At 41.9% G+C, this 26057-nt stretch overlaps 1 protein-coding gene across 7 annotated transcripts; it reads right to left on the reverse strand.

Annotated features, from left to right (window-relative positions):
• Window positions 1–785: 785 nt before the first annotated feature.
• mcf2lb (mcf.2 cell line derived transforming sequence-like b) lies at window positions 786–24565 on the reverse strand. Of its 7 annotated transcripts, none has more exons than XM_058081158.1 (32): window positions 24043–24565; window positions 15263–15346; window positions 13629–13743; window positions 12598–12688; window positions 10909–11028; window positions 10682–10798; window positions 10192–10341; window positions 9985–10109; window positions 9773–9887; window positions 9577–9696; window positions 8890–9081; window positions 8627–8818; window positions 8383–8542; window positions 7773–7831; window positions 7620–7705; window positions 7473–7539; window positions 7274–7389; window positions 7115–7184; window positions 6941–7033; window positions 6774–6866; window positions 6572–6697; window positions 6261–6482; window positions 6089–6181; window positions 5924–6002; window positions 5304–5376; window positions 5127–5239; window positions 4861–4953; window positions 3226–3291; window positions 2409–2518; window positions 1915–2027; window positions 1714–1817; window positions 786–1580 (listed from the first exon to the last, which is right to left on the reverse strand). In XM_058081158.1, the coding sequence occupies exons 1-32, from the start codon at window positions 24119–24121 to the stop codon at window positions 1495–1497; spliced, it is 3522 nt and encodes a 1173-aa protein (XP_057937141.1). In that variant the 5' UTR covers window positions 24122–24565; the 3' UTR covers window positions 786–1494. The 7 variants fall into 7 exon arrangements, with proteins under 7 accessions (XP_057937141.1, XP_057937140.1, XP_057937139.1 ...); XM_058081157.1 differs by lacking the exon at window positions 24043–24565 and adding an exon at window positions 20953–21509; XM_058081156.1 differs by lacking the exon at window positions 24043–24565 and adding an exon at window positions 20014–20422.
• Between the last annotated feature and the right edge of the window lie 1492 nt (window positions 24566–26057).

A 26057-nucleotide genomic window follows, 5' to 3' on the forward strand; every position in this document is an offset into this window, starting at 1 on the left:
CACATCTACAAAAAAACAAATTAATCTAATTGAAAAGTATGGGGAATGACAGATTACCCCGCCATCTGGTACTTTTACAATCAGTAACTGTTACATTTGTTCACTTCCTGCTTTCTTATTATAGTTTAAGTTTTTATTTATTTATTTTCATTTTTGTCACGTACCGAAGTACGAGGTGATATGACCATACAATGACATAATGGGTACCATAGTAACTTTTAATTCTTATCTCATAATTATGACTTTATATCTCATAATTTTGACTTTTTATCTTATAATTATGACTTATCTCATAATTTTTACATTATCTCTTAATTTTGACTTTTTATCTTAACTATGACTTTATTATGACTTTGGCCCATTTGACCTTTTCTTCATTCTTCTTCTTTCTACATTGTGCACCGATGGCTTCTATTTTCTCATTTTCATATTTTGTTGACACAAATTAATGACATCAAATGAATCGTCTCCCACCATCGACACCGCAACAAGCAGTCAAAGTTAAATTAACCAAGTCATATTGTCATATTGTTTTCTCTTGTCCTGCAATATATTGATGCAGGCATTGATATCAGTAACTGTTGTCATTTATAATTAACCCACCCCCACATCACTTGGTGTGGTTGTTAATCATCCTTGCCCCGTCACCCATCCCTGTGGCACCGTGGGAAATTGCCAATATGGCTCAAAGCAAGATCCACCTCTGATCAGCCAGCGCTGATAAAAATGAATGGCGCTACAGTAATATATTTTAGATTTGTTACACAGAAATAGGCAAAAAAACATGACATTATCATCAAGTTGTTTTTTAATATATATAAAAAAAGTCACAGGGCAGTGACATCACCATACATAATGTACAATATAGCAGCTCCAATAATAAACATCTCATGACAGGCATTAATGAACAATATCTACATTCAGAGCATGAAGGGAATAAGTTATAATGCTATACAGTCACCTCTGATTATAAACAATATTTTCTTTTTTTTTTGTTGTTGCCGTGTACAAATAACACAGCTAAGGAGCTTATGGCCAACCTGACAGACAAACAAACACAAGTCTGAAGTCTGGAAAGCGGATGGCAAAATGTCATCATCTACAGTCATGACTTTCCTGAAAGGACAGAGTAAAAAAATAGGATGATAGAAGTAAAAGTGACAAAAGTTAGTGTTTCTTTACAAATAAATAAAATGTCTCACAACTATTATCAAAGATTTTAAAATGTGCTCTCATCATGGGTGATTTAATGCATATGGTCCACATACACTAATGCTGTAATAACTGAGATCAGTCCTGCTGGCCCGTTACACTAATAACTTCATCATATACCATCAAAATAAACATATGCCTTCCTGTATGGGATGTATCCTCCTTACTCGCATTTGGGGAGGGGGCATGAGGCTTTAGGTGGGTGAAATACGCTGGTCATATGTAGACAAATACATCACTGACAGCCACAAAACATTCATGAGGGCGGAAAGAGGAAAGGAGCTACGCTGAGGATTTGATGTCGGAGAAAGGCGCGCAGGTCTCACTGCAACTGGATGATGTGCTGAGGTGTCCTGATCCACTGCCTTCTGTTTTAAAAAGGAAAACAAGACTGATGCAGATAACATAAAAAAAAAAGCCTAGCCCTTATCACGCAAAGCAGTGTTGAGCGTGTGAGTCAACTTTGTGTACCCCCCCACTATATTACTGTATGTTGAGTACCTGAGCTGGTGAGAGACTGACAGGACTTGGATTTAGCGATGAGTGTCACCAGATTAGCTGACGCCATCCAGCCCTCCGTAGAGGTGTTCAGGTTCCGCACTAACCTGCCACGACCAGCGCAAACACGGTCAACATCAACATCATCATCATCATCGTCATCAGCGGCATTTATGAATCATCAGTGTCTTCTGTTGCATTCACCATTGTCCGTCTTCCCCTTCCTTCACCAGCTGCACCACATCTCCACTTTTCACCGCCACGTCTTGAGTGGAAGCTTTCTCATAGTCACCCGTTGCTGTGTATTTACCAGCACACTGTTGACAAAAACACACTTTTTATTTTACATTTACCTTTGCCAAGCACAGCACAGAATTTATATTTTTGCTGGGGTGAATCTGAAATGGGATATGGAAAAACTGATTACATTTTAGAGGGTGATCCGGATCACCGTATGGATCCAGGATTGTGAAAAAGGATTATTTAACATTGCAAGATAGGATCATTTTCGGCGTCGGTTTCCAAGCATTATCCAGTTAGTGTTACCTCACGTTATGAAGTACTTCACCTATTAGCTTGCCACTACATGGAAACAGGAACTTATGTGCAGCCATGTTTAATTTTTGTGTTTAGATTATCCTGCAGGCCAATAAGAAATGACTTGGGACACCCTTGTCTTCAATCTGTGTGTGACTTACCAGCTTCTTGGCGTTGTCTTCCTCTGGGTCAGAGTTAAGAGGATCTTCGCCACTGGAGTATCCTTCGTGCTCCTCTGAGGCATCCAGCGATAGAGAAGTCTTGTTCCAGCCTTAAGGGATAAAAAAGAAGTACTATAGTGAGATGTGATAAAGGGAAAAAAAAACACATGTTCATCCTCTGGTGTATAAGGCAGGAAAAAGGAAAAGTCTATCCCATCATGTCATAGTTTAACCTCATTTACCCTTCTTCTTTTTTCTTTTTCGGCTTTTCCCTTCAGGGGTCACCACAGCAAATTAATCTCCTCCATCCAACCCTGTCTTCTGACACCAACTACCCTCATGTCCTCCTTCACTACATCCATAAACTCTTTGGTCTTCCTCTATGCCTCCTACCTGGCAACTCCCTTCTACCAATATATTAACTCTTTCCCCTCTGGACATGTCCGAACCATCTGAGTCTGGCCTCTCTGACTTTATCTCCAAGGCCTTTGACTGTAATGTCCCTCTGATGTACTCCTTCCTGATCCTATCCATCCTGGTCACTCCCAATGAGAACCCCAGCTCCTCATCTCTGCTACCTTCAGTTTAACCTCATTTACCCATAGCTTACAATTCTGTGACAAAAGCCCCAAATGTCAGAGATGCAGGAAAAACTCAAGGTGGGTCTAAGAGAGGTTGGCTGCTGTCAAGAGTAGCGCTCAACTTAGTCACTCAGAGATTAGACGTGTTCAACCACCTGGACCTGCTCAGGTGACGAGAAGGAGCTGCATCTGAGGAAACAGCCTGGCTGAGCACACGGGATTTATGTTGACAGTACCTTTGAAGCCAAATGGTGTCGGGTCGCTCTGGCGCTTCGTCTTGTGATCGGGGCTAGTGGGAGATCCTACAGATATTTGGAGAGAAAGGGATAGAGTTAGCGTTAGAGTATGAAGGAGAGAAGACCTAATGAGGGACTCACTAATCTGATTTTTCTTCATGTTTTATGGGATGTTTAATGTGCATGGTAATTATCCGTCCCAATAGTGCTGCACTGATAGAAGCTACTGCTACTACTTTGACGACTAAAGCTGCTGTGTGATACCTGGAGATAACAGAGGGGTCATTGGTAAGGTGGAACTCTTATCATCTGTGGTCGGCACCTCTGTGGAGGGAAGCATGCAAATGTTGGACCTAACAATGACCTCACACTAACCTAAAGACTATAAACCTCTTGAAATGCCATTCATCGTATTATAAATGCTCCCATTAACACCCCTATTGAATTAAGTTAAATACGTCTGTAAATACATCAAAAACATTGGCATAACTGCTGTGGCTGTAGGGAACCTCCAGTTGTAATTATTTTACTCCACAAAATGGTAGTCGCTACATTTGAAGTATAACGAGTGGTTAGCATCCAGCAGTTTTATCTATCCCTGCATGCGCTTTAAAATGGTGGTGGTGTTATTCAGCTGTTTTTTTGGCTTTTTTGTGATTGTTGTGGCCAAAAATGGCAGATTCTGTGGCATGTTTTTCACAAAGTTGGGGGGAAAAGTGTCAAAGATTTTAGCTTTTTTGTTTTTATAACATTGCTTGTGATTTTACAAATTTGTTGTCAATGTTTTAAATGCCAATCCTCAGTGTACCCCGCCTCTCGCCCAAAGTCAGCTGGTATAGGTTCCAGCATACCCCTGTGACCCTGATGAGGATAAGCGGTGTAGAAAATGGATGGACGGTAACTTTAACACCAAAAAGCACAGGATTTCAACAACAAAAAATATGCTTAATTTGCACATGAAACCAATTTCACATAAGATCTTTTTTTAGGATTTGCATGAGAAAGTGAAAGTTGCAATAATAAGAACGAAGAAAAGAGAAGAAAAAAAGGAAAAAGAGGAAAGCATCCTGTCAACTTTTAGGTTTTATCTGTTTTATTCGACTTAATCCTCACGAGGGCCGCAGGCGTGCTGGAGCCTATCCCAGCTGTCTTCGGGGGAGAGGCGGGGTACACCCTGGACTGTTCGCCAGCCAATCACAGGGCACATATAGACAAACAACCATTCACACTCACATTCATACCTATGGACAATTTGGAGTCGCCAAAAACCTAGCATGCATGTTTTAATTCAATTAAAACTTGGACACTTTTCACTCTGAATAATATTACATGTTGAATATTGTTAGTTCTTTCTATGTAAATAATAAATCATAAATAAATCATATAATAACAATCCTTGCGCCTTAGGTTGACTTTGTTTGACAGTCTTCCTGCCGACTCTCTCTGTCCTTTCTCTTATGTGTGGGACAGTCAAACACTATTTCCCAGGTTGCTAAGGAAGACACTTCAGTGAGCATGACTGGTGTACATTTGGGGAACAAAAGATGCCCGTGAATGGCTCACTGAAAGTGAATGTGAAAGCAAAATTTCCCCCAAGAGTCATATTGATCTGATAAAAAGAAACCCTGCATTTACCTTTCTGGGCTTTGAGGTTACTGAAGCCCTGTAAAGTAAAGCGCTTTTTAGCCATGGCAGCTCTGTCTGAGGTAGGGCTTGTGGCTCTTTCATCTGACGTAGAGGAAATGCAAAATGAAAGGACAGATAAAAAAGAAGAGGAGGAAAGATGTAAGGTAAGGGTTAAAAACAGCAGGAAACAAAAGTAAGAGAATATATTGATCAAGACAAAAGGCGGGACTAAGAGTTTAATATGCATGCATGAATTAGGGATTGATACGGCTCACCTTTTCCTGCTGACTTTGGTAAAGGAGAAGAACTGCCATCAAGGACGTAGTGGTCTCCTTTCCTGTCATCTCCTTTTTTAAGACTCCTCTGGCGCATCTTAAATGGGCTGCTGCTGGCCCACAGGAACATGGTAAGAACGCCATTTAGAAACAAGTACGAGCGAGTTGCAGACCTACCTGACGTTCTCTGGACCGCTTGCCACAGGGGGACATTGGATAACCTGATCTGGCGCCCTCTGCTGGCTGGCCTCTGTAAGACATGACATAAGAACAAGAGATAGGTACAATTATTGATTTTTGTAATTATCACAGAAAACAAGACAATTTAGTTATATTCTTATGTCAGCTCAATCACTAATAAGCATACTAATAATGATGTTATTATTGTCACGTTCCTCTCTTATAAGATTGTTGCAGTGCAAGCTATCTTTATAGTGTCCTTGCTTCACCGTCTTCTAAGTAAAGTATATTTTTGGTTGATGAGTGGTTATTGTGCAGGCCCCACAGCTAGGAGACATGGGTTCGATTCCCCACTTAGGCATCTCTGTGTGGAGTTTGCATGTTCTCCCCGTGCATGCGTGAGTTTTCTCCGGGTGCTCCGGTTTCCTCCCACATTCCAAAAACATGCTAGGTTAATTGGCGACTCCAAATTGTCCATAGGTATGAATGTGAGTGTGAATGGTTGTTTGTCTATATGTGCCCAGTGATTGGCTGGGGACCAGTCCGGGGTGTACCCCGCGACGGCTGGGATGGGCTCCAGCCACAATAAGCGGTACAGAAAATGGATGGATGATTACCTCTGCAAGCCTCCAGCTGTGTGGTCAAAACCTTCCTAATCTCGTTCACCCAGGTGGTTTTCACTTCAGTCGTCAGTGCCTAAAACATGATCAGAGTAACAAAAAAATACAAGGTTTAAATGTGCAAATTTGACTTTGCCTATTACAGACACGCCTCATCCGTACCTGCACAATATAGACCTCTTCTCTGGAGTTGCTCCAAATTTCAAACTTCTTATCTCCTCCCTTAGCGTTCTCGGTGATGCCCACAGCGTTCATCTGTTGTGCCAAACAGACTCGGGAAATTAAAATCGCCGAACAGTGGAAGGAAGTCATTTAAAACAGCAGCGATGCTCACGCTGAGTGACTGCTTGAAGCTGTAGGATGGAGCTTTCTCATAGCCCTCCCCGCTCTCCTCCCTTTTCTTGCAGAAGAGCAGCGCTTTCTCGTGCAGAAAGAGGTGCCTCTGCATGGGCTTGAAACGGGCCAGATCCTTTACCTTCACGTGACCTTTCTTATGTTCAGTCCACACGCTGAATGAGCCCTGCATCAGCAGCTTGCCCAGATCACTCAGGTTCCCCTAATGAAAGAAAATGAAAATTGAGAGAAACTGTTCTAGATCTGTCTGGGATTTAACATGTGTTACATGAAGTCACTTCAGCATCTTACCTCGTATCCTGTAATGGCGATGAGGTGCATGGAGTCATTCACAGCCTTGAGGATACCCAAGATAGACGTCAGAGCTTCTTGCAGGTCGTCGGCACCTTCACAGCCTTTACTGTACTTAAGCATTTCCTGCAGGGAGCAGCAAAAAAAAAACTTCGATGTTGAACACAAAAGTATTCGTATTAACGGTTCCTTGACTTGTTACCTTCAGAAGCAGTTGGTATTTGGTGATTCTTTGTACAGGTTTCAGCAGATATGAATCCAAACCCAGTTTATGTTCCAGCTTTTTCTGACACTCCTGGTGAAAAAATGAAGGACATCAGATAAAAAGTCAAAAAGTGATTGACAACAGTGATTGTGCTGAAAAAGTACCTGGAAGAAGGCAGCATCAGAACACTGTCTCCAGAGGCTTTCGGAGCGAGGCTTGTTGTGGCAGTACTTCTCGTAGATCTGAAGGTCTGTCATCTGAGTGAGGAAAGACAGCTTGTGTCCAGAACATTTAAATGCTGACATATTGGGCAGGGAGAACATAATCCATTCACTCACCCTTTCCAAGAAACATCTGCCAACTAATTCTGGACAGTCGGCATACAGCTCCAGCTCCCTCAAAAACGTCCTGAAAAATACAGAAAGATAATTTTTTTAAAAGGAAGCCTCAATTGAATCAATTGTGTCAATAATGGCAGCGAGACGGTGCCCATTCACCTCTTGTGGAAGTGGTAAATTTCAGGCATATTGCCAAACAGAACCTCCTTTTTGTTCTGCAAAGAAGCAGGAATGAGGTGCGCCATGGCTGGGTTATCCATCTCAGAGGCGTAACCCTGCAATAAGAGTCACATTGTAATCATAATGACACACGTAGATGTCAGAAATCACAACAAGGCGTGATGCGAGAGATAAACACCTGTAACACACACAGCAGCTCCTCAACGTAAGCCCTCTCCGTTTCCAGCAGCTCATTCATGACATGCCTGCAAGGGGAAGATGAGGGAGAATACATCTCAATCCATCAATTGTCATGATGATGATGATTTAACGGCCGATGCCTCACCTCCTCAGCACAGCCAGGTTCTCGTCCTCCTCCGATAGAGAGCCGTGTCTGCAGTTTCCGTGTCCATTTTGCAGCTGCTCGTCTCCCTTGGGATGGAAAACAAAATGATTGAGCCGACCTGAAGTGGATACAAGTAAAATCATGACTACTCACTTTTTCAGAGATCCCATTGTTTCCTTCTGAGGCGCTTCTTTCCAGTTTACCTCGGTGCGCTGCAGCAGAAGAACATACAGAAATATACAGTACATGCATTGGTCACATATTGGTAATAATGAGATTCTAACCAGGAAATGTGCTTTTATAAATGATCACTTTTGAATTTACTGCAGAATACTACGTCAGCGTCTTTAAATGCGTGTTTTGAAAACCTTACACTAGTATTTTAGTTAATTTAGCCAAGTTTAATATGCTTAAAATGCTCAATTTAGCCAAATATTTGTGGGATTAGCTTAAATATGCATATTATTTGACAAATAGGCAGGATTCAACCTCAAAACAAGCCACAAAATTAGTCTAAATTGCGGTTCAAACATTACTCCCTCACTCTATTGCAGTTGTTCAAATAGTAAATCTGACTATAGGGGTGTTATTTCATGTCTATAGGACTCTAATAATGGTAAAAAGTCATCAGCAGGTTTCTAACTACGGAAATTTTCCATTGCAGAAATTCAGTTAATCGCAGTTGGGTTTGGAACCAATTACCCACGATAAAGAAGGGATGACTGTAGATATTTGACTTTTTAGAAAAGATGGTAGGACTGACCAGGTGAGCTAAGAGGAGATTTGATGAAAGCTTCAGGTCTGGGGGCAACAGGCTGTACTGGCCGAGTCTGTTTGGCTGCCAGTTTCTTCAAGCTGACCCTCCTCTTGTCAAACATCTCCTGCATGGACGCCTGCTTCTGGAAGACCTTCTCCACTTGGTCCTGTGAGTGTTGGTTTTAAACGTTAAAAAATATACATAGATGGGTATCTCATTTAGGAATAGATGTTTAAGTTGGGGGTTCAACCTTGAGCTGCTGGTTGAGCACCGCCTCATAATCTGTCCAGATGATACTCGGATCCGACAGTCGCTCTTCGCCTGTGTCAGCCAAGAAACCCTCCAGCTCCTGCAGGGCTGACTCCGCCCCCTCATGTGATTGACACTTATCCACAGGCTGAGACGCCAGCAGGTAAATCCCATCATCACACCACTTTGAAGCCTGTACATGACAGTGAGATGACACATGAGAAAACTCTATGTGTGTGCGTGTTGAAGTCTGTTACTTCTCACCCTTTCCAAACAGCGATGAAGATCTTGGGCTTTGAGGAGCTGCTCCTTCTTGGCCTTTAATTTGGCACTCAGGTCCTGGCACACCGTTCGGAGCTCGCTACTTTTGGGCAGAATAGAATCCTGAGCATAGTGATCCTTCTCAATGAGGTCATCACCTTCACGTGCCAAAGACAAAGCTCTCTCCAGGACCTCCTGTGGACCACAATCACAGATTTTATACATTAAAGAAGCGTAGGAACACTTTAACAGGCCAGGAACCATGTTTTATTCCATTTTTAAATTAATGCCTCTAATTCTGAGTTTCCAATAGTCATGGAGTACGCGGTCTACAAAAGCAAATAACCCCATGTGTCAAATTTGGGCCATGTCAAAAACATTAGCATTAGCAGCCGTGGCTGTAGGCAATGTCTTGATGTAGTTTTTTGCTCCACAAGATGGCAGTAGCTGTTGGTCTGAAACTAATGCATTTTAAACTGATGTTTACAATGAACTCATCATTGCTATGACTGATGGATGAGCGATTTGTTGTTTTGTTGCTGTTGTGCAATATATGTATTCACAAATGACAATCTGGTCAAACAAATGTTAAAAATGAACTTATATCGATATTTTGATGTTTTCAAATTACCCTCCCTACAATCGCCTGCTTTCAATTAACATCCTGTCGTCGCTGAATTTATCACTTACGCAGACTGTCTCCTCGTAGGTGGTGATCTCGCTGAAGATATGGTCGGCATGAGCAGGGCTGATGCCCACTTCAGAAAAGGTACACACTTTCTCCGATGCCTGATCCAGCAGCATGCTGACCTGAGGCACACATATGCAAAATGTTCAAGACGAGGAACAGCGCGAGGCAAGTTGCGAGTTGATGTGACTGACTCACGTCCTTGTAGTTGTCCTCAAAGTGACGCAGCTGGAGACATTGCTCTAGTTTGAACCGATGCTTCCCCCAGAACTCGTCAAAAGCTCGTTCAGTCTCATCCACCTGAGACAGAAGTCTGGTCGAGGACACGGATTGATGGTTAAAATATGATGACAGCTCAAGAGATGCGAACTGATTCTTTTGTGAGCCGACTGTCACTTCACACAAGCTACCTCTGCACTGTTGCCAGGTTCTCCAGTTCGTCCTGGTTCATGTTGTGGTCTGGGTTCTGCATAACAGGGGCATTGATGGTCTCCAGCAGTTTGCTGCCTTGCCTCAGAGCCACCAGCAGATCATCCTGTGCAATCACACAGAGACCAAACTATATTCTCTACAAAAGCCAAATTGCACAACATCTAAAAAAATGGTATGTGTTATACCTTCATCTTGTCTCTCTTGCTGCCATGAGCACTGAGCAGGACAGTGGTGGCCTGGGTCTCATTGGGGAGTTCTGTTTCAGCCAGCTCAGCTCCAAATGACTGCAGGGCCTGGGCCGTCTTCTTCACCATCAATGCAAAGCCTTCGATGGCCTGCCAACACAACAAACAAGATTTGTGGAAAACATTGATAAAATGCTGCCAAATGTAATACACCAGCTGATGAGACTTGATTGCACGTTGTGGTTATTTGCTGCCATCTTGTGACCACAAAGTGGTACTGCATTGAGAGCATTAATAAATTAAATACAATGAAAATATAATTGAATTAATTATCTGGCTGATTTAATAATATTGATTATTTAAAAACACCTTTTGAGGTCTTTTTTGAGCTCTGTTTTTATGTTTCACTCAAGTTTGTTTTTTAACACGAATAGGTAATTGGAAAACATTCAGAGTTTAAAAATGTCTGCCAATTTCAGTGTGAACATACCGTGCGTTGTGAGATCCACTTCTCATGACAGTATACCTGTGTTCCCCCGAGTTCTTGGGTCAGCTGCGTGTGGTCAATGTATGAGTGAAGCTCACTTACTGAGCTCAGCATGACCACCTGGAGCAGAAGAACATGGTGAACATACATACAATACACAACACACTCCAGGAGACCTTAGCTAAAACAAACAAAGTCACATATAGCAAAAGACACACGTGTAAACGTACCGGCACCTTCATCTTGAACTCATCTTTGTTGAACTTGAACAGGATGTCAGAGAGTGTGCGCTGGAAGAGGGTGGTGGGCCTTAGGACCAGAACCAGCTGGAGGTTTCCAGGGAACGCGCCCTAAGGTGAGAGAGAGAACGGTATAATAGGTTGAGATCCAATACAGGAGATGTATTAAATCATCTTCTCTCAAGTGCAGACATCTTCTTATTAACTATTAACAAAAGTAAAAAAAAAAAAAAGCTCAGGGATCCATTTCTGCAATTAGCTGTAGGTGGTCCGGTGAGAATGAGGCGCAAAATACAGTATAATGTAGTTCTATTGTGATTCAAAATATCCTAATTTTCATCCTGATTTACAGGGTCTTGCTTGTTACATGTAGCTCATAATCCAGTTGTTTTTTTCTGAAATTCTGCAAACAAAAAAAATAATAAACCAATCAAAACAATACCAGTATATAATCTAATTACAAGATAGAGTCTGTATTCTGTATCAATACCACCATGTATCACTTCGGACAAAACATTATAGCAAAGAAAGACAGAAAGCTCCTCTTCAGCAGCTGTGCTGGAGAGATAAAGCTGATTTAATTTAAAACGAGCAACCATCCTCCATCAGTGTCTCCAGAGAGCAGTTCTAGCGGCAAATAATCACATCCTGTTTCATTTCTTATTTTTTGTTTCCTCCACAGTATACCACGACTGATTCAACTTGCAATTGAAAGAAAACCCAGATGAGAGAAATATTTTTTTGTTGTTGTAGATCAACTAAAAGAAACAATAGCTGAGAGGGGAGGTGGAGTATTCAAATCGCTGAGGATGACATCATTTTCTGATATCATCTCTCTTCACATGCAGGCGTTATTCATCATTCAGCGAGGGATGGACAAAAGAGGGAAACAACCTTCACTTAAATAATAACATAAAGGAACCTCCAAGGTTGTTTACTATAGAAAGTAATCTGAATTCTAATAATCTATCCCATGCAGGCTTAAACTGTCACCATATTGTAGTATCAAACACGGTGACGAAGGAGGACTACAATTTGGAAGGTTGAAGCAGCCACACATAAAGACTAGAAATACTGGAATAAAAATAGTAACTTTTGTCAGATAGTCCAGGGGTTGACAACCCGCGGCTCTTTAGTCTCCTTGCCCTCGCTACATCACAATTCAAATATCACTCTTTCACTATATCATGGTTTTTCACCAAAAAAATAATAAATGATGGCTACTTTGTGGTTGATTATGGCTTATTATTAGTCAAATAATCTTGAAAGACAAGTTATATCAGAGTTAGATCAGAGGTTGCTGACACTTGCTCTAGTCTTTATGTGAAGCAACTCAATCTTATATTGAGTTATTATATATTATTATAGGGTATATGCTACTTGACAAAAATCTATTTAAAATATGAGCAATTCAGAGTTCAACCAGCATTCTGGAATAAATGTCTAACCTTGTAGGTTTCACTGTATAATGTAGATAAATACTGTAAGCGTCACCCACTTTTATTTACAAATTAATGTGTATTGTACTGAACAGCCTGGACAAAGACACATCCACAGATTAGCCAATTTTTGTATTTGCCCTTTGCCACTTTTATAGCGGTCCAATAGTCAAATAGTCCATTAATGTAGATTGTACATTGAACATACATTGAACATTCCCAAAACAAAGACTGTGCTCACCGCGATCCGAAGCAGGGTCCCTTTCACGGCTGCCCATCGGTCCTGCCGGCGATCAATGACGAGGATGAAGCCCACGTCTGTTGATGGCAAACTAGTACCACAGTGAAGGAAAAACACATACACAAAGAACATTTACTATAAAAAAAATAAGCCAGGAAAATACAAAACAAGGTTGACATTGTTCCCTTGTGAGTGATGAAGTGATGAAGCTACAGTGTGATGTTGTGTCGCTCCTTATCTTTTCAAACAAGCACGCACCTCCTGATGACTTGGCACTGATCCTCCACAATGCCCGCCCTCCACAATGGATGCCCACTCCGACGGGCAATTAAGATGCTTAATCCTTAATAACAATCCTTATAACCTCATCAGCAAACATCATCCTTGCATTTTTAACAGGAGTAACAGGAACAGCAGTCCTCAAGCCAGGCAAGAGAATAAAACTAAAGTCACCTTCCACAAAGGTACAGTAGATCCCACTGTGTAAACACCCCATGTGCTCAGCCTAAGCCCCGCCTCCTTCCCCCTCCCCTGCACCTGGCAGTTGTCCAATCTGTGAAGGAGGCTGTTAGGTTATGAACCAATTGCAAGGTTGCTGCAAAGTGACTGACATGGGGGCAGGGATGGTCTAAGACGAGGCCCCCAGTAAACAGGAGTGTTATCTGGTCATACTGGTCTTTCAGCCTTAATTAGGAAATATATAGGAAACATGGGACAAATATAGGAAACACTGAAGCTAAAATGAGAATTATTAACTTTGTATTGGACCTCATTATATTGTGCATCCATAGAATGAAGAAATGGATTGTGAAAATACAAATGTAGGCCAGTTTCATGAATTGCAGTGCTAACAAAAGGTGTCAGACTGTGGCTCCCTGATGAAGGCCCTCTCTAAAACAACATCACACCCCCATGAGTCATTAACCTTTAAAATAGAACACTCTGATCATCATTAATCATCATTTAAATTAGCTGCAGTCTTTCGGAAGCAGACATGTAGACGCCCAATTCCCTCAATTGTCATGGCATACCTGGGCACACTTGTCAGGTAAGTGAGCACGTTGTGAAACTCTCTGTCGGTGATCTCGCCAAAGGCTGGGAACTCCGGGAACACAATAACGGGGCTTCCATTGTCTCCTCTGCCTCCTTAATGGTATGCAAAAGTGATATTTTAAATGATGTTCTAATAGTAACAGTCAGCAGACATCATAATAAGATGTAAGTCAGTGATTTGCAAGTCTTGAGTACTGTGAGTGTCTTTAATCTCAAGTCAAGTCCAAAGTCATAGGCTTCAATTCCATACAAGTTATAAGCACTTAGTCTCAACACATTCACTGAAAATCGAAAAACGTATTGAAAGTATTTTCAAGTCTGAGTTAAGTCCCGAGTCATTGATGTCAAATTCAAAGTTAAATGTTTGATGATCTTGTCCTCCAGTTCACACCTCTGTATCATCCCACCTCTGACCCGCCCGTAGCTATATGACCCCACCCATCATTTCAACAAAAAGCCCTGCTCTGTCAACAGTCACACACATGAGAGCTGTAGATTATATTATGTTTTTTCTTCACCAAATAAGCTAATCTATAGTGATGCTCCTGTTAAATGTGAGTGTAATATTAGCCCTGTCGTTCATATACTGTACTAGCTATGCTAGTTTGGTCCTGGAGCAACATTACCACTAACTTCCTGTCTCATTCCCTAATGTTACATTGTTGTTTGGTGTATAGCATCTAGTACAAGTGCAGTTACAGTGTACAATGGAATCAGTAATAAATTTAATTGGTCCTTGTTTTTAATTTCATCATTGATTACTCTGCAAAACCACACTTGTTCCCCACACACAATCACCCTGCTTATGTTAAACAGCTGCTCTGTCAGCACATGTGCCCGGAATATCAATCCCGCCTGCCTTTTCTTCTGTTGTCACTATGGCAACAGCAAGTGCACGGTCATGCTACCAATATTGTCCGCTTGTTAGCAAAATGGTTCCCTGTTACTCTGCTGAGGCCGCAAGGTCAGTGCGTCGTTTATGGAGGAAATGCGTGCAGGTTGAGGAACATATGTGTCATAACACATGCTCCTCCAGCAAAATAATAATAAAAACAATAATAGGGAAGATGAGACCTGGTATTTTGCTGTGTCAAGAAAGAGACGAGGTGACATTTTAACTGGCAAGGACGAAAATAGGTCACAGGAACTATGCCAATGCAAAAGAAAGCTGACGCATGTGTTAGACTGGAAAACTGCTTCCATGACTGATTTGGAATGAAAAGAGAAATAACGTGTTAAAAGATGCACCCACTAAAACACCACTAAAAAACCCATCATCATTTGGCTTTTGATGTCAGCTCGCTCAAGTCTTCATAATTAAAAATAAAAAATTAATCCCAGTAAAAGAAAATTGTTACAAACCGAGACCATACCAGTAGAGAGGATGAAAGGAGACCTTTGACCTCAGCTACCGTGAGTATCTTGTGTCAGATAATGATATTAATGCTGTTATCTGGAGCAATAATAGCCTCCAAAATAAGTAGCTACGTACCTTTGAGAAGTAGCTAGGTTGAGATATGCAGACTGCCAAAATGCTTGCTTGTACAGTTTATATGGCTCATAAGGGTAACAAAGCATGCACTAAATAAAGTAATCATCATGAAGGTGTCACCTGTAAGAAAGGCAAACTGCTTCCTGAGTTCAGGCGTGATATCAGCAGCGCGCAGAGGACTGCTCTCCAGTTGCATGATCTCATCTGGAGACAGGAGACACACAGAAAGATGAAGTGATATACATTCCTAATCATAATTAATGAGTTGCTCTGCACTTCTTCTCAAAAATTGGTTTGGGCATATTTCATGCCAGTGTTTCCAGAAGGCAGTGTCCCTTGTTTGGTGCTCTTGTGCAAATTCCAAATGGGAAAATTTGTGGCATTCTCTCGCAGATGCCGTCTAATGGTTATTAGACTGCACTCAGCACCAGTGGAATTGAGCCCTGGTCTCCTAGCTGTGAGGTCTGCGCGCTAACCACTAGACCGCCGTGCCGCCCACATTTGATGTGTCTACCATCAAAATCCTTTTCGTATGACTCCCATTTCTTCTCCTCCTTAATTTCATCCATTTCCTGTGCCGCTGATCCTCATTAGGGTTGCCGGGGTATGCTGGAGCCTATCCCAGCCGACTTTGGGTGACAGGCTGGGTACACCCTGGATTGGTCGCCAGCATATCGCAGGGCAATTACTTCATGTTGGAATAAACCATTGTTAAACTTTGACATATTGTTACTTTAAAACATCTGAAATGCACTTGCCATGTAAATAAATAATTTCTTCTAATCGGCTTGCTTCTTTTCCACAAGTTCAACAGTTACTGATTGGGAAGTAAGAACAGACATTTGAGGAACAGCTTCCTGTTTCCTTTTCATTCTAACCTGCAGCGGGGGTGTGCACAAAGCAAACAAAGCAACAGTGGACGTGGATGAATGAAACAAGACAAACGACCTCATCTCTGATGTTTGGTAGAAAGCAGTGCCGCCTGGACAATAATGGACACTTGTTGCCCCAGGTGATGGGACATCTGCAGGGTGCTCAAATAGGCCCGAATGCACCACTCAGTCAGACAGCCACACCTTAGCCCCCCGGCGACTCCCACACATCAGTTCGAAACCAACACCCAGTGTGCTTTGTTTCTAAAGGAGTGAAAATCCCCCTTCTTAAAATGTCAGTTTTGGTCATTTATCTGTATTCAAACTGACTGTCATTATAGTTCATACAAATATTCACAATATATTTTCTGCGTCTGGACAAAAGTCTGAGGCCACCTTTTGGGGTACGCTAAGAAGAGGCAGGGAAATCGTTAGATAATGTTAATCCAGCAAGTACTGTACTTAATGCATTATTTTTTTTTATAACCCAGCTGATTAAAGCAACATCATGTAGTTATTTGACATTAATACACCAGCTTCAAAATCATATTGATGCTACTCTTACTGAGAAGAATCATGGCTCTACTGTAGCCATAGCAATTCCAGATACCCTATTGTGCCTCTCTGAATGGACCAGCCAGGACACATGTTGAGTAGCACTAACACTACTGTTCAGACTGATTAACAGGATGAGAACACCACAATGATAATGTTTATTTTAGTACACAATAACACAGAAACGTTGCTGTTAGCATGTCCAGTACATAAATGGGCTTGTTTTAGCTTCTGACCATATCTTTATCCGTTAATTTTATAATTTTAATAGGATGTCCGTACTTTTACTATCTTCTTCTTTCTCTTTCGGCTTTTCCCTTCAGGGGTCGCCACAGCAAATCAATCACCTCCATCCAACTACCCTCATGTCATCCTTCAATACATCCATAAACCTCCTCTTTGGTCTTCCTCTACCTGGCAACGATAAACGCAGCATCCTTCTACCAATATATTCACTATCTCTCCTCTGGACATGTCCGAACCATCTCAGTCTGGCCTCTCTGACTTTATCTCCAAGGCCTCTGACATGTAATGTCCCTCTGATGTACTCGTTTCTGATCCTGTCCATCCTGGTCACTCCCAATGAGAACCTCAGCATCCTCATCCCTGCTACCTCCAGTTCTGCTTCCTGTCTTTTCCTCAGTGATGTAAAGTTTGCTAATTAATAACTATGCAAGTGTGAAAATAATAAATTACAAAGTTCCTTGGGTCCACTCTTGGGTTCTTGTTTCACAAAGGGATTGTGGATGATGGGCAAAATGCCACCCCCCCAAAAAAAAAGTTTTCCTTGAAGTCCTACTGGACACAACAAACCAACAGATTAAGATAGGAATTCAGCTAAGTCACACATAACATTGAGAAAGGACGAACTGTGCGTTTTGCTTCTTTGCAACTCTAGATTTCACAGGAAGTAGCAGACTGATGATATGGGATACCTACAACTCAACCAGCGACAGTAGCGGGAAAATCTGTAGTATTTTTCAACCTCCTCCAGGGAGATGCGTACGTGACCGCAGCTCTCTTGAATAGGCCGCAAACAAACATCCAGCTGTCCATTCTTGTCTTCTTCATCTCTTCTCCATCTATCTCCTCTTGAATTATCCCCTTTTTCATATCCAAACCCGTCCAGCTCTTCACTGTCCTGAAGCTCAAATCCCGCAGGACTCATCTCTGAGTCCGCTTCCGTGCAAAACCCAGAGTCCAACTCAACATCCATAAAAGATCTGGAATCCGACATCTCCTCTGCTTCCATCCTGCAGCTCCAGGCTCGTTGACTCACTGCACTCCCAGTCATCACGACAGGTTCCCTCTCATTCGAACCCCTCCCTTACCCCTTCTTCTCCACATTCAAAGCACTCTACAGCCTGCAGTAACTGTGCTGCACTACTTCCCTGTGCTACCTCAGGTTACCTTCCCTACAGACAAAAGCCACCTTGTAGCGTTTGACCCCTCCCTCCAGCCCAGATACCTATAACTTCTTCCTCTAAAAGGACAATTCGCTGAATGCACACTCACTGGCCACAATATCCAGTCGTGATATCATCCCATACAAACAGGCTGCCAGTTGTAAAGGCATTACCTTTATCAAAACAATCAATGTAAACAGCTACAATTTAGGAGCTTAATTGTTTGAAGGTTAATTTCTTACAGGATCCAAAAGGAACAAAATCCAATTTTGTATTTTGCACAATAAATTACAGATGACATTTAACAGAAATGTAAGCATTGAAACATGAAACAATTGTTCAATGTAAACTTATAAATAGAAACTATAGTTAGCATATGCTCTAGCATTCTATTCAGTTAATTTACACCAAATTTTTGACTCCCTTTGAACACATTTTCCTGTTAGCGTACAATATGGCGTGCCTCTTGTCATGTTATTAATACACTGCAAGAGTACAACTGTGTACTTAATGTAGTTTTATAAGAAAAACTCCCTTGTTTGCACACTCGTCGCCTGTCTATGATGTCATCAGCGATTGACTCTGTAGGCCATATGACCCCCTCCCCCATAACGCTGCCCCCCCCTCCAGAGGGTGCGTCCCCAGTTTGAAAACCATTGATGACCTTTGACAGAAATGTAAGCATTGAAACATGTAACATGAAACATTTGCTCAATGTACATAAACTTATAAATAGAAACTATAGTTAGCGTACTATACTCTAGTTAGCATTATATTCAGTTGACTACCTTTGAACACATTTTCCTGTTAGCGTACAATATGGCGTGCCTCTTGTCGGGTTATTAATACACTGCAAGAGTACAACTGTGTACTTAATGTAGTTTTATAAGAAAAACTCCCTTGTCGACTCCGTCATCTGTCTATGACATCATCAGCGATTGACTCTGTAGGCAATATGACCCCCCCTCCCATAACGCTGCCCCCCCCCCACAAGGGGGTGCGCCCCCAGTTTGAAAACCACTGGGTTAGATGAACAATTAGTTGATAACATAGTCAGCTGGTCAATACTTGGCCAACCTCCTTGTCTGCATTATCTCAGGACTTGTGGACCTAAAAGTACAAAGCCTCCATTTAAACAGTCTGAATCCCCCCTTTTAACCATTGACTAACCATTGAGAGCTCTTGGCCTTGTTTACACCACTCAAAAGACTCCATTATCACTATCTTACTGAAAGAACTAATTCTCAAAAGACTCTCAAAGAAAAGCACTGTTCCTTGACTGCAATGTGACAATTTAAGTTCAGTGACTTGTAGAAGAAGATACAGTCCACCCTTAATTCAGTTGAATGGTGTGTATCGTGTGACTGGGGAGGATTTGGTTGGCTCCTATGAATCCAAGGTAAATACAAGGTTATCAGTGCAATACGCATGGGGAAAGCCAACACCAAAGCCAATAGGTTGGAGACATGCACGACTTGAAGTTGTGAAACCCTGTCATGTAGATAATCTGCCAAAACAAACACAGAAGAATCCATCCATTTTCTATACAGCCTGTCCTCACTTGGGTTGTAGGTATGCTGGAGCCTATCCCAGCCTTCTATGGATGACAGGCAGGGTACACCCTGGATTGGTCGCCACATAAGAGAATAGGCTGTAATATGCATGCCATAGATAGATGGCGACATCACATTTTTTGTGTCATAAAAATTTTATATGCAAAAATATGCATCCCAGCAAAACGACAATGATTCCAGAAAACCCTCTCATGCCTCTGAAACCAGTTTTCAGTTTACTTAAGAGTTTTAGTCTTGTAAAAAAAAAACATAGCACTGTTCTTGTATATACAACCCCGAGACTGCGTTTATGTTACAGGTCCACCTAAGACTCTTAAATGAGGACACCCTAGTATTTTTCCACAGAAAGACCACCCATAAATATTTAACATTGACCATGAAATACTGCAATGCTGACTATACAAGGTCATTTCACATAAGAAGCCACAGCACAAGTAAAAAAAAGAGTATTTCTTCTGACTTACGTGACTTAAGGGTGACCATTGGCATCCCATTTTCCCATTTCCAAGCATTCCTCTTGGCTTTCCTCACCATTCTTTCCTCCCCTGTGTCTTGCGAGGACCGCAGAGGGTCTCGAAGTGGAAACACTGAGCCAAATTGAACGCCAAGCACTACCCTCGCCACACTACAGCTGCCGTCTGTGCAGCCAAAAAAACCCAAATGACAGCAAAAAGTGCTGTGCAGTCGCTCACATTTGTATGCTTGGCGCACACACATGGGCACACACTGTGGTGCATACAAAAACAGCAAGGGAGAGACTGAGTTGTCCACTAGTATGATTAATGCACACTTATTTGATAGCGACGTGCAAACAATGTACTTTTAGTAGGAAAAGGTACAAAAAATAAGCATTGTTTTCAACTGACATGAACAGAACAAGAATGAAAATGAACATGACTATCCTATGTCTGTACAAAATAATGCCTTATTAAAAGATAATTTGACACTTAACAGATCATTTAAAAACAATACAAAAAACTAATTTAAAAAGTAAAGTGCTTGGGGATTCTTTTCCAGTCCTGTAGGTGGCAGCACTACAAAATGAGTACCTACTGCTGCACACACTTGATTGGCCTGGATGCAAATTTTCTACATATGCTGCTTGTCCTCACTAAAGTCAAAGGTATGCTGGAGCCTATCCCAGCTGAGAGGCAATAAATAGCAACCAAAACCTTACCAAACTTAGCTACACTCTTCTGCTGTACAGGATTTGGTGTGTCACTGTCACCAATTGACCACAAAATATGAGTTTTCCATTTCTATAGCTACAGCTAGCTTTGCCAGGACACTAACAATATTTAGCTCTACAAACAACACAACATAAATATAACATTTGCTATCACCACAATTTAAGTTTTGCACACTTCCCCACTACGTATCGCCTGTCCTTCCACTCTTCTTACCATCCCACTCTCTCCAGGAATTCTTGCGGCTGCCGGGGCCAAACGGAAAAGAAGAACCAAGTCCTGAGATGTCCAAGTTCTGTATCAGAAGACTGAGCCTGTTCATGATCCGGTAGGACGCCTCGCTGCCCTCCCGCAAGAACTCGTGCAGAGACATTTCAAATCCTCACAAACTTCCCAAGAACCGTCTTCTCTTCTGCGTCACTCAGGACCAGGTCGACATGCTCTTACATGCCTCCAGCGAAGTCGAGACCGCTGTGGTGCGCGAAACAAAAGTCCGGCTTCTCCTGCAGATCCACATCAGGGACTTCAGTGCAAAGCTGGCAGGAGTGAGGAGCTGAGTCACTGCACATAAATGGTCACTGCTCACGCTAGAGGCAGGAATAGGCCCTGCTCTGCATGAACACACACACTGTGGTGGACTCACATACCTCATTGCAAGTGTAACTATTGACAGGCTCGCTATAGAAGAAGACAGGAGGACTGGTGGAGAAGGCAGCCGGTAGAGCACAAATCCCCTTCTGTTGCTTGGGCTAATTATATTCTTCCACCCCTCCACTAATCTGCCTCGGCTTTCCCCGCTCTCTGTCTTAACAGATACCTCCAAAACTTATCTCCAGTAGAGTCCAAATCAGGCGTCCAGATTGCAAGTAAATGGTAGCGTTTTGCAACAAAAATTCTAGATATACCAATACCGACATAAATGTTTCTCAACCAGTTGCCCATTTTATGTCATTACTGAATATTTCTTGAGGTTGACAAACTTCTGCTCACTATTCAGATAGTAATACACAAATGAGCTAGTTTGAACGCCAAAAAAAAGACTAATAATGAGCCATAGTCAAGCATGAAACATCCATCCATTTCCTATTCCGCTTATCCTATGCCGGAGCCTATCCCAGGTGACTTTGGGCAAGAGGAGGGGTACACCTTGGCCTGGTCACCAGCCAGTCACAGGGCAACCATGAAACAGCAATGATTAATTACGGTAATTAATTATATTCGCACCACAATGTAGCAATGGACAACTGGACATGCATACCAATTATGGACATAAGGGCTATTATTTTCTTCAAAAAATAGAAATCCCACAATTTTTGCAAGTTTATACTGTTTGTTTCATTGTGTTTCGGAAAGAGGCAACCCTTCTCACTTTGCTCTTACTTTTCACCACCAACCATCGAAGGTTTGTGGGAACACAAGCCGTTCTATAGGTCCACAAATGTTAGGGATCGGTAATGTAAAGGAACGTTGTTTAGCGTTTTTGTCATGTATATAGTCATCATAGACTAGACATATTGAATATATCAGAAAACATATAGCTTCTACAATGATGTTTTCAATCAAATACCTTGTATTTATGTACAAATTCTTGCTAAATTCTTGTGAAAGCAGAACTACTGATAGCATAAGACAAAACACAAACTTGGCAGCTCAGAAGAAACGAGACAAAAAAGTCCACAATGAACGACTCTGCTCTCAACCAACCTGAGTTTTAAGTAAGAATTAAGTAAAGCACAACATTCATTCATTTTCTACCATTTATCTTCACGAGGTCACGGGCGTGCTGGAGCCTATCCCAGCTGTCTTCGGGTGAGAGGCGGGGTACACCCTCGACTGGTCGTCAGCGAATCACAGGGCACATATAGACAAACAACCATTCACACTCACATTCATACTTATGCAAATTGTCCATAGGGTCGCCAATTAACCTAGCATGTTTTTGGAATGTGGGAGGCAACCGGAGTCCCCGGAGAAAACCCACGCATGCACGGGGAGAACATGCAAACTCCACACAGAGATGGCCGAGGGTGTAATTGAACCCGAGTCTCCTAGCTGTGAGGTCTGCGTGCTAACCACTCATCCGCCGTGCAGCCTTAAAACACAACAGATCAAAATAATTGTACAGGTGGCAAAAACGATGTCTGTTATGAAGTGTAAAAATAAAGAGCAATGCCCGGGTTTGCATGAAAACAAGCCCACAGAAAAGGAGGATGTATGTGACTCACTGATCATCTACACGAGTATCCTTCTAAATTAACTGGAAGTAGGTCAAACAAGCCATCGGTAGCCGAGAATGCATGAATGCAAGGATGGATGTTAGGACAGACACAAGGATGGACACTAGGGCGGATGCTAAGATGGATGCATGCATGCAAGGGTGGATGCTAGGACAGATGCTGTCGTAGAGTGCTCATGTGGGTGTGTGAATGTAAGAAAGGATACTTCAACAGATGCTAGCAAGAATGCTAGCACGGACTGATGGCTGCAAGGACAGATACTAAGGTCGATGCATGGATGCAAGGATGGATGCTAGGAGAGATGCTATTGATGAATAGATGGACAGATGCTAGGATGCTAAATACTAGGGCCTGGAAAGAATGCTTGGAAGGACAGAGTAAGGATTGATTTGAGGATGTTAAGACAATCTTTCACAGATACTACTAAACTTTCTCGTCATCTTAGAAGACTGTTCTAAATTATTTTTGACTTCACTGAATCTCTTGTTCTCTCACCCGTCCTATACAATTACTGTTACCTTCTTTTACCACAGCTCCAGCCATTCAATGAGACGTTCAATGAGCGCAGTATTAATTGAACTGCATTTTCTCATCATGCTCGGTGGTTTGCACACTCACTGCATGGTATGCTATTTTTCAAAGCTGAGGGGATTCCGGTATTATGTGTCACTATCACTTGCAGTGTAATGGCCACATTATTGTATTCCATCGCTCATAATCCTCCATAATTGAACTCTGATCAGAAATGTTATTAGTAGCATTCATTTCAAAATTTAGCATCATTACCTTAACAAAGGCAGGAATTTTGTATTGGAATTCATTAGATTTTCAACCTAATGAAGTGTATGTAATGCTAACGGCTACGTTTAAGTACATTTAATCTAATTTCTGTTAAATTGTGTGGCAAATGATAGCATAGCCATAGCTATATATACAGTGTCAAATTGTTAGCATCCCTAGGGTCTTCACAAGGACATAAAGGCCAAAGCCCCTTACGTAGTATTGTGTCACCTTTTCAAGGAGATATAGTATATACAGGTTTGTATGTGTGTAGGGTGTCGTCACCCACCTATGCTCCTGGTGACCGTCCTTAGCCTCTCCAGCAGCTCCCCCAGGTCCATCTCTTCTGTCTTCATCCACAGGATCATCCTCCAGAGGGGCAGCGGGAGACCAGCAGCCCAGCCGAGAGACACTTTCCTGGGAAGAAGAGACAGCTTGCCTGCTTTTACTGGACGGCTCCTCGGAGAGTGGTCGGTAAAGGGAGGAGGTGGGGGGTGGGATGGTGAAAAGGGAGAAGGGGACGGTGGCTAGCCCCGGCTAACTCCAGATATGTCTCTCCAGTAACAGTCTTTTAAGAAACATAGATGAGTGCTGAATATGTGTGGGTGTATTCAGCCTCTGAGAGGATGCTTGAGGAGGAAGTGATGGCGACGGCCCACACAAGCCAGGCTGCCGTGGCACGTACTCCGCCAGGGTAAAAAGGGAGGATGCTGTGGAGAAGTAGACAGGGAGGAGCTGGAGTGGGATGATGATGATGGTGGTGATGCATCAGCTGCGACACGGGTGATGGTGCAAACCTTGCACTGTTGGCACACTATTGGGGGAGGGAAAACAATAGAGCAGGCTCAATCTCACACATATGAACTCAGTGACATCTAGTGGAGAAAATATGCATTACAAGCTGACACTATTTATTGGCAATACACCAGAGCTACTCAACTGTCAACTGCTGTATTTAAAAATGTCCTACAAAAATGATAATAATGTAAAATTAATAGTGTAAAATTTGTTGTACGTTGCTTTACATTACCATTCACATGTATTTATGTTTTCCCTAAACCTTCACTTCACACTTAAAGGCAGTAGAAACAAACAGGAAGTGACTACACAACACATGTCCTAATTGTACAAGTTTAGAGCCTGCAGTGAAAAGCCCCATTTTCTATACCGTTTATCCTCACTACGGTCGCAGGAATGCTGTACAATTTTGAGACTAAATATAACAAAGAACTTACGTCTTGCACAAAAAGTGGGTATAATGCGCCATTCCGACCGACTCTTACAGCTCATAATATAGAATATATCACATTTTTATCTCCTTAAAGGGGACCTATTGTGCTATTTTCCACTTTGCTGACCTATAAATGTAGTTAGAATGTTGTATTCTCGTTTTAAATGATGCCAAAGTTTCAGATAATGAGGTTTGTGCATTTGGAAGTGAGCCCTGAAAGAAGTTTGGGATGGCTCAAAGCACTCGGTTTCTAAACGCGTGGTAAAACTGCTCCTTTGTGATGTCACAAATGGACGGACTTCCTTATATGGGCGTGGCTGTAAGCCATACATATAAACTCGTCTCTTCCCCCAAGCTCTGTTATTCTGTTTATAAAACAAGCTAGTAAGCAGAAGTTTTTGCGCGCTAACCACTCAATCGCCGTGCAGCCTAATCTTTAAGCCTTAGTTTTAAGAAATAATGAACAAAATAATATGAAGTCAACTAAAATAATTCATAATTAAAACATATGTTAATGCAACACATAATAGAAGTAATATATTTCCATGTTTCCATAGCAAACAAGACAAATACATTTAAATAACATTGAAAATACTATTTAATGAGTAATCCTGACATTTCATCAGAATAGCTCACTTAAAAATAATTCATGATAATACATACAAGAAATCTCTCTATAGTGTTTTCATTATTTCTTTATTCCAAGCAGAATGACAATACAATGCTTTAACCCTCAGTTGCTACAGACAGGCTGGCAAAAATAGTCAATATAGGGGGAAAAAAATAACCTTTTATTTATCTAAACGGAAAAAAAAAAGTCTCAAAACCGGTTAAGAATAAATATACAAACAGTGTTATAGGGAAGGTACGTGACCTCTCTGGCACCTTTGTCATGCTCAGAGACCTCAGGGATTGAACACCTGCACTTGTGCTGATGGTCTTCAGAGAAAGCGGCGGCGGTGGTGTCCACATTCAAGAAAAAGGCTGGTGAGATATTTTAGATGGTAGGACAGTCCAGTCCAGCTAAGTCAAGTTATTTGGTCACTTCACCCACTACAATCTTATTAGAAAAA

Source organism: Doryrhamphus excisus, chromosome 9 (genome assembly GCF_030265055.1).
Source record: "Doryrhamphus excisus isolate RoL2022-K1 chromosome 9, RoL_Dexc_1.0, whole genome shotgun sequence".
NCBI lineage: Eukaryota > Metazoa > Chordata > Actinopteri > Syngnathiformes > Syngnathidae > Doryrhamphus > Doryrhamphus excisus.